General features: G+C 50.1%; 1 protein-coding gene and 1 long non-coding RNA gene across 5 annotated transcripts in view; one reads left to right on the forward strand and one right to left on the reverse strand.

Annotated features, from left to right (window-relative positions):
• Positions 1-2,014: 2,014 nt before the first annotated feature.
• Positions 2,015-8,855, forward strand: Lrrc23 (leucine rich repeat containing 23). 4 transcript variants are annotated; one of them, XM_005378842.2, is made up of 8 exons: positions 2,015-2,113; positions 2,576-2,748; positions 2,833-2,942; positions 3,575-3,828; positions 4,873-5,003; positions 5,650-5,786; positions 7,812-8,109; positions 8,614-8,855. In XM_005378842.2, exons 2-7 carry the CDS (start codon positions 2,626-2,628, stop codon positions 8,083-8,085), a joined length of 1,029 nt encoding a protein of 342 aa, XP_005378899.1. In that variant the 5' UTR covers positions 2,015-2,113; positions 2,576-2,625; the 3' UTR covers positions 8,086-8,109; positions 8,614-8,855. The 4 variants fall into 4 exon arrangements, with proteins under 4 accessions (XP_005378899.1, XP_013366795.1, XP_005378898.1 ...); XM_005378841.2 differs by lacking the exon at positions 2,015-2,113 and adding an exon at positions 2,145-2,327; XM_013511341.1 differs by lacking the exon at positions 2,015-2,113 and having other exon boundaries at positions 2,143-2,748; positions 7,830-8,109.
• Positions 6,688-8,976, reverse strand: part of LOC106147910 — a 3,966-nt gene continuing 1,677 nt past the window's right edge. The window contains exon 3 of the long non-coding RNA XR_001232943.1: positions 6,688-7,337. This is a non-coding gene — a long non-coding RNA (uncharacterized LOC106147910). The remainder of the gene's footprint in view (positions 7,338-8,976) is intronic.

Consider the following 8,976-nt stretch of genomic DNA (forward strand, 5'->3'; position numbering starts at 1 on the left):
CTGTTTGCATCACTGGAAGCTCCAAAAGGCTTACCATCTCTGCTGTAGGGTACACTTCTACTATACTGGGCCCAAATTTGCTCTATAGGGCCTGCCCTTTTTTTGTTTTTTTTTTTTTTTTTCCGGTACAAAACAAAAAAAGGGCAATCCTCCTGCATCAGCCTCCCGAGTGCTGGGATTACAGGTGTATGTTCTCATTACTGGCTTTGCAGTTTCTTCTTAAAAAGTACAATTTTAATATTACAATTTTTGTTGTCTCCTTTCTATTTATTTCCTCCATCTTACCTCAAGCAGAGTTGTCTACAGATTATATAAATAGGAGGAATACTTCCTGATTATCCTCCCATCTCATCTTCCCAGCCTCTTAGTATGCTATTTAAAGACTGCAACATACAGGTTAGCAATTAGTCATGGGGCTGGATCTAGCTCAGCGGCACAAGTGCCTGCCTGGCAAGTGCAAGGTACTGAGTTCGATTCCTGGTACCAAAAAAAAAGCTTAAAAAATTAGTTATGTATTTTACTTTATGACCTAACTGTTCTATTTACACTGGATTCCATAACAAATCCTTCCCCCAGGCAGGAATTGTGGCATAAATATTACCCTTCCTGAGGACCAGCCCCCCCCCCTTTTTTTAACTTTTGAGACAGGACCTCACTAAGTTTTCCAGGCCGGTCTTCAATTTGTGACGCTCCTGCCTCAGTTTCCCTAGTAGCTAGGATAACAGGGCCATGCCACCATACCTAGAAAGATTAAATGTCACTTGTAATGGCATCTGATGCAATGTGTGGCATAAACTTCAAAAACATTTGCGACTTCTCAGCTCATCTCCTTCAACATGTTACAGAGGCCTGAGTACCTGTGTTGGGGCAGGTCAGCTGTTGCTCAAAACTGATATAACAACACTGGATTATAGGCCCAGAGTCCTGTTTATAGGCTTGTTAGCTTTAAGACCTTTAGGAAATTTTTTTTTTTTTTTTTTTGAATCAGCTATCAAACTTAGGACCAGGCAGGGACTGTTCCACTGAGCTGTATCCCCAGCCCTGGAATTATGTCTGGAAGGGAAAAAGCTTGAGTAACTTTTGTGTCCTGAAGCTGCAGGTCTTTTTTTTTTCCGGTACCAGGAATCGAATTCATGACCTCGTGCTTGCCAGGCAAGCGCTGTGCTGCTGAGCTAAATCCCCAGCCACTAGGAGTATTTTATTTATTTATTTATTTAGGTTTTTTGAGACAGGGTCTCATTACTAGTTCAGGCTAGTCTTGAACTCACTATGTAGTCTCGGCAGATTCAAACTCACAATGATCCTCCTCCCTCAGCCTTCTCAGTGCTGGGATGACAGGCATGTACTACCATGCCCTGCTCAGGATCAGGAGTATTTTAGTGGACAGATGTTGGATATTTTCCTATATCCAAGATTTTTTTTTTTTTTTTTTTTTGGTCTTTCTGAGACAGGGTCTCATGATGCAGTTCAGGCTGTCCTTGAGCTTACTTTGTGGCCTAGGCTGGTCTCGAATGCAACGATCCTCCTGCCTCACCCTCCCGGGAGTGCTGGGATTACAGGCATGCATTACCACGCCCAGCTCAAGATTTTCATAAATCCAGTCCTAGTGCAACAATCCAAGGGCAGTCACACCCAACCCTTGACAGTCGGTGTAATTAATTTTACTCTAAGCTTATTTGACAGAGGGTTAGATAAATTGCTAGTAAACGGATCTGTCAAGATTCCAACCCAGGTTTTAAGACACTGTACCTCAGCCTGGGCTCCTTGTATTCCATCAAATCACCTTCCAAGGTTTACCTGAAAATAACGGGCAGGGTCTATGTGAGAACAAGACTCCTTACCTTGGTACTTCTTGCTACATTTAGCGCTCCCCACACCCATTCTGCCCCTTTTGCTTTTAGGGACAAATTTCTTCTAAACTCACAACACTGTACAGTACTTTTGCAGTGAGCATGTCCTGTCCCTTTAAGGTCTCGGGTGACGTAATGGCTAACCCTTCCCACTGCCCTATTCTAAGCCCTGCCCACTGCTTTACAGCCTCTGCTTCATCCGGGTTCCTGGGACTCGGAAGTTGGCCTGGTAACCAGGCAACGCCTGGTCCACCGGGCCAGAGGTAGGCCAGCCCTTCATGTAGGGGCGGGTCTTCGCGTCCTAGATACCCAAGCAGGGGCCAGCCGCTCCGCGCCCCCAGTTGCTATAACAGCAGTACACAACCCTCCACTCTTGCAGCTGTTCCAAAGCACTCCTTCGTTTTGGACCAAGAACCTCCCCAGAATTGCTTCCATTTGAGAAAACCAGTTCTCCGTCCCTTTGGGAAGGGGGATTGGGTGGGAAGACAGACAACAGAGGGAAATGGGACTAAGCAGGGAGGGAAAGTTAGAATGGTCAGGGGTCTGGGAGGGCATCTTGAAGGGAGGAGACTGTGTATGGAAAGCATGAAATGGAGGCCGGGAGTCAGCAGGAGATGTTTGCAAGGGAAAGCACAGCTGGGAGTCGGGTAGGGGGTGATGGGCAGGTACTTGTCAAAGAGGTAAGGGAACTGGGGGTTGGTGGAAACCTAGACCTTCTTTCTCAGGACGAGGACTGCGCTTGACCTGACTCCAGAATCTCCCGGCGAGGAGAAAGATGTCAGACGAAGAAGATCTGGATGACTTGGAGCCAGAACAGGATGATCTGGAAAAAGAAGATGATAAAGATACAGAGGAGTGGGAAGACTACAAGAAGGAGGGGGAAGACTTGTCTGAGGACGTGAGAGCCTGGGAAGGGAGGGCTCCCAGGGCTAAGGGCTGGGAGCAGGCCGGAAGAGACACCTTAAATCTTTCCCTCCCACAGTGGCTGCCCACGCCCCTGACGGAGGAGATGGTGAAGGAAGGGCTGTCTATGCTCTGTAAGACGGGGAATGGACTGGCTCATGCTTATGTTAAACTGGATCTTAAGGACAAGTGTGTTTTGGGGAACAAAATGACCCATGATTGACATTATAGGACCCCATCTGCTTTCCTACTCCTATCCATGGTGTTTTGGCGGAAACTGGATCTCGCACATCCTGATTTAGTGGGCAAGGGAAGAATGGGATTTACTTTTCAGGATCGCTAGGTCTCCCTGGAGGCTGGGTGTTCCCATGGTAGAGCACTTGCCTAGCGTGCAGGAGGCCCTGGGTTCATCCCTGGCACTATGAAACACACCCTCAGAAGCCTTCCTGAGAGGTTGGAGGCTAGGGGGAAGGAATTCCTGCTGTATTCTCGAAGCTTTCTTTCAGAGTGTGTGGTTTCTGTCCTGCATGGACACAAAGTCTATCCACTGTTAAAAACCTGCCTGTGGGGCTGGAGATGGAGATCAGTGGTAGAGCACTTACCCAGGATGTGCGAGGTTCTGGGTTCCACTCAACACACACATATACACACACACATACCCCTACACACCTACCTTTTCTTTCCCTTCCTTACCCCTCCCATCTGTTACCCATTCCTCTGCCCATTCCCTTTGCTTTACACAATTGCCCTTTGCTTTAGCACTTACGCGGTTTTCCTAATTCTTTCCCCAACCCTGGTTCTCCCCTCTCTGCATCTCCTAGAGACCTGACAGACATCTCCTTGTTGTGCTCCTACATCCATCTGCGCTATGTGGATATCTCTGAGAACCATCTGACGGACCTGGCACCACTCAATAACCTCACCCACCTGCTGTGGCTCAAGGCTGATGGCAACCAGCTTCGGAGTGCCCAGCTGAATGAACTGCCCTACTTGCAGATCGCCAGTTTTGCCTACAACCAGATCACTGACACTGAAGGCATCTCTCATCCTCGGCTAGCAAGCCTGGATCTCAAAGGCAGGTCCTTATAAGGAGCTGCTTATGATTCATTCCATCCTAGCCTGGGGCTAACAGAAGTGGGCAGTGTGGTCCTTCTTTGAGCCATACAGCAATCCACATTCATTCATGAAGACACAGAGCTGAGGACATAGCTCAAGGGTGATGCTTAACTACCATGCACAAGCCCCTGATTTTTTGTTTTATTTTGTTGAAACACAGTCTTCCTGGGTAGCTCATAGCTCATAGTGGCCTTGAACTCATTATGTAGCCCAGGCTGGCCTCAAATTCACAGCAATCCTCCTGCTTCTGCCTTCTGAATTGTAGGATTACAGTTGTGCACTACCACGCCCAGCTCAAAGTCCTGGGTTTAATCCCCAGCATCATTTAAAAAAATCAGGACATGTATTAGGATTTGTTAACATAGCCTTGAATAAAACAAACATGCCTATTTTCAGCTGGACATGATAGCTCATGCCTGTAATCCCAGCACTGTGGGAGGCAGGAGATCACAAGTTTCAGTTTAGTCTGGGCAACTTAGCAAGATCCTACCTCAAAATAAAAAATAAAAAGGGCACCACCATGCCCAACTAAGTGCTAGGGATATAAACTCAGCGCAAAGACCTTTGCTTCAATCCCCAGTACTGGAAAAAAAAAAAAAAATCCCTGTTTCCTCTAGTTGAGGCAGACAGACAACAATGAACACAATAAATAAGTACTTTATATAGTATGCAAAGAGGAGATACCTGCTATGAAAAAAATAGATCAGGGAAAGCAGAAGAGGAAAGGCACAAGCAGCAATTTAAAACAGTTTGGTTAGGACAAGCATCACAGAAACATCTCAGCAAGGCTTGAAAGAGGGAGTCAGGCGTGTGGGTTGCTCAGTCCCCACAGGCTTAGATGGATGTGTCCACTGGCTCCACTTGGCTTAGGGCTCTAGAAGTGCAATCTAGAGCTGTCCTTCCTCAGTATCCTTCCTGTGTTAAAGGGAGAGGCTGTTAAAATTCAGGCTGTAATGCTGAACATTCAGAGCGGCCCTTGGAGTGCTGATCCCCTCCTCCCCAGGGAACCGCATCCAGGTGGTGACCGGTTTGGACCCCGAGAAGTTGAAAAGCCTGCACACTCTGGAGCTCCGGGGGAACCAGTTGTATACCACCATGGGAATCAACCTTCCTAAGCTGAAGAAGCTCTTTCTGGTAGCTCCCCTGGGCCACAGGGTGGTGTGGGGGATGAGGACACTTGGGTTCTTGTAGGTTCAGCTCCTAACTCCACCATCCTAATAGAAACCAGTGTCATCCGTTGAGCCCTTCCATGGTGCCAGATTCCATGGAGATGTGAAGTGAAAACTGCCAAGGTGCTTCCCACCTGGCAGGGCTGATGGTCCCTTGTGGATAACGCAGAGATGGTTACATCCTGTGCTGTAACTGAGGCACAGTGGTCAGGCTAAGGCAACCACTTACAGGTTTAGCCTTTTAGACTGACACTTCTTCATTCCAGGGATGCTGCAGTTGTGTTTCTGAGGCTCCCAGGCCTTGGGGGTGGGGTAAAGTATCTCTGCTTCACTTAAAAGTGGTTTTGGTGAGATCTTAGTAGGAATTACAGTGGACCTTTCTCTGGGATGGAACCCAGGGCTTTGAGTGCTAGGGAAGCGATCTATCCCTGAGCTGCGTGCCCAGCCTTTCCTGGACCTTTTAAGCTCCTTAACTGTTCACTGCTTGCCCCCTTCCCTCTCCTACTGTGCTTGCCTGTCCTTTGCATTTCCTCTTTTGCTTTGTCTCTTTCCCTCTTTATCTGGACCCTCTCCCTCGCTCTTCTCTCATTCTCCTGTGTCTTGGGGCCTAGGCCCAGAACATGCTGAAGAAAGTGGAAGGCTTGGAAAGCCTAAGCGATCTCACCACCTTACACCTGCGAGACAACCACATTGAAACTCTGAGCGGCTTCACCAAGGAAATGCAGTCACTGCAGTACCTCAACTTGAGGTACGTCCCTTCCCAGCCCCACCTGGGTCTGCCTTGGCCAGGAGGAGCTTTGGAGCTTGAGTTCTTCCCTGTCCTGTCTCCCAGTCCTCGCCCGCAGTCTGCTCCTCCCCTCAGCCTTTCTATGTCTGGTCCCAGTTGCAACTTCTGAATGTCATTTATTCAGTCCATGACGGATAAGAAGATGCCAGGCCTTGTGCTGTGTTTTGCAGACATCTGAAGGAATCAGAGGTGGTCTCTGTTCTTTTTCTCTTCTCTTCTTCTCTCTCACTATGTTGCCTGGGCTGTCTTTGAACTCCTGGTCTCTAGCAGTCCTCTTACCTCAGCCTCCAAAGTAACTGGAAATATAGGTGTGTAGCACTGTGCCCTGCGGCCCCTACTGTTCAGGAATTCACAGTCTGGCTGCAGCTCTTTCCTGGCCCTATCCTACATAAATTCTCGTTGTCCTTCCCTATGTCCTCGCCCCGATTGCCCTTCTCATTTCTTGTCTCTCTTCTCCTGAGCCCCATGTGTATTGCTGATTTCTTTTTTGCTCTTCTGCCCCTGGGTTCTTACTGATATTAACCATAAGGATTCCCTCCAATTTGAAGAGAGAAGAGTATTTGAAAGAAACTGTCCAGGTAGAAAGGTCAGGAGAAGGAAGGGATTTTCTTTTAGCATCTCATATAGTGGAGGATTTTTTCTTGCCGTTTTTGTGGTACTGGGAATTGAACCCAGGGCCTCATTCATCCTTAGTGTGGCTCTGACACCCAGATATTCCTCCAGTCCCTGAAGGGTTTAGGTGTTTCTTTTCTTCTTTTCCTTCTTCTTCTGTTTCTTTTCCTTCAGTACTGGGGATTGAGTCCAGAGCCTTCACACTGAGCTGCATCGCCAGCCCCCTTCCTGCTTCCTCCTTCTCCTCCGTCCCTCCCCCTCCTCTTTCTCCTCCTGTCTCCTCCTCCCCTTCCCCCTCTCCCCCTCCTTTTTTTGAGACCTGGTTTTGCTAAGTCTCTATAGGTGTGTGCCACTGAACCTGGCCTTATGTGTGTCTAAGCACAAATGTAAGGAAACTGTTTCCTTCTTTAGGAGGTAATAAGAACAAGTCCTCCAGCAGAGTGTGGTGGTACACACTTGTAATCCCAGAACTTGGGAGGCTGAGGTAGGGGGATCACAGTGAGTTTAAAGCCAGCCTAGACTACATAGCAAGACTCCGTCCCAAAACAAACAAACAGACAAACAAACAAACCCTCCAACTCGCAACAGAATTGAGTGAGCGCACCCGAGAGCCCTGGCCCAGGCCTCTGTTCTCTGGGACAGTCTGTTGGCCATCAGCTCTGCCCTTGTGGATTGTGTGTGTGTGTGTTCCTGTGGATATGCTAGGGATAACAGATCCTTCCTTGGTAGCCATTACCTGGGCATACTTGGAGATGAGGGGGCATCTGCAGACACCACATCTAAATGACAGGGACCCGAGATGATCCACATCCCACCTTGTGCAGAACACTCCGGTCCAAGACATCTGTACTGCAGGAGCCCAGCACATCCATGGCTACCGGGGCAAACCATCTGGATGAACTGCACAAAGTGTTGAAAAAGGACATGAGAATAAATACATAGTCGCCCACGAGGAGGCCCACGGGGAGACCGAGCTTGTTCTCCCACTCGCCCCTTACTCCAGTTCCTCCTCAGCCAACACCAACATAGCACCCACACAACCCCATGTTCAGATCCCAGATCCTCCTCCACTGACCCCGGGCCCTGCCTTCTAACTCTAACCCCTACCCGCATAGACATATGTTCCTCTCCCGGAGGACAGGGTGTGGCTTGCTGTTCCAGCAGGTGAAAAATGACACATAACATGGTAAAATATGGGATTCCTTGGAGAGCAGAAGCAGGACAGGAGTGGGTCTGGGCAGCACCTCTGCAGCAAGCCCAGTGTTTTGAGGGAAACTGAGGCCCGGTGGGATAGTCCTCCAGGGAGACCCCACTCCTAACAGCGGCAACCAAAGCCCATTATTCCTGGGTCACCCCTCCTAACCACACTGACAGGGGCAACTCTATAACCAGCCTGAGGGAGCTGGCCAAGCTGCGGGAACTGCCCAAGCTGCGAGCTTTGGTGCTGCTGGAGAATCCGTGCACAGATGAGACTGACTACCGCCAGGAGGCCCTGGTGCAGATGCCACACCTGGAGCGCCTGGACAAGGAGTTCTACGAGGAAGAGGAAAGGGCTGAGGCTGATGAGATCCGTCAGAGGATGAAAGAGGAGCAGGAGCAGGAGCCCCAGCCTGAGCATGACCTGGAACCGGACCAGCCATCCACCTAGCAGCAGTGCTGGTCTCCAAGCACAGTAAGGGAGCTGGCAGGGAGGCAGCGAGCAGAGGCCAAGGGCTGGGCAGGAGGGGAAGAGAAGTTGCTGTAGAAGGAGTTAGGCAGAGAAGGGCCAAGGCAAAGGAACCCCTGGAGAGACCAAGACAACTCTCCAAGAGAGTTAAGAGTGAAGGGACCTGAGGTGCGGACAGAGGACCAAGGAGGGCAAGGAGTTGGTTGAAAGCTGGTAAAAGGCTCAGGAGAGACTCAAGAGGCCAGAAACGAGCAGGTCACTTGCAGGAGTGAAGACCCAGAGAGAGGGCGGGTCTGGGGCACAGATGGAGGGAGGCCGGGCAGGGCAGGGCTGGTTGGTGGTGCCTGAACAATGAAGTGGGGCCTGGAAGAGAGGGCTGGAGGAAGACCCTGCGCCAAAACCCGGGCGCCGAAAATAACAGAGGAATGGGAGGAGAAAGGAGGGCAGACAACGAGGCAGCTGGGCACTCTGGACAGGGCCAGAGGCTTTCCTCCTGTTTTCTTCCCCCAGGAAAGCAACGACTGGGGCCTGGCCCAAAGACCTATGAGACTGCGGGATGGGGAGCGGGACCCTGTATTCATACTCAGATATCACAGGGGACAAACCGGGAAAAGAGGAGACAGGATGCCTCCCTTGCGCCAGAGCTGAAGATGTCTGGGCTCTGCGATGGGCACCTGGCCAGGGTGTTCGACTGGAGCCTGCTGGGGTCTTAGGGATGGGTTTTCCAATAAAGGGACATCTTGGTACCCTGGCACCTAACCTGGTTTGTGAAGCACCGAGTCGGATTACTGGTGTGGGTCTCCTTGGAGTCCCTCGAGACGTGGGTACCAGTGGGAGTGGGCCTGCTCGTCTCGGCCCATCCCCCCCACCCCC

The sequence above is a fragment of the Chinchilla lanigera genome, unplaced genomic scaffold (assembly GCF_000276665.1).
Source record: "Chinchilla lanigera isolate Chin_1 unplaced genomic scaffold, ChiLan1.0 scaffold00012, whole genome shotgun sequence".
NCBI classification, from domain to species: domain Eukaryota; kingdom Metazoa; phylum Chordata; class Mammalia; order Rodentia; family Chinchillidae; genus Chinchilla; species Chinchilla lanigera.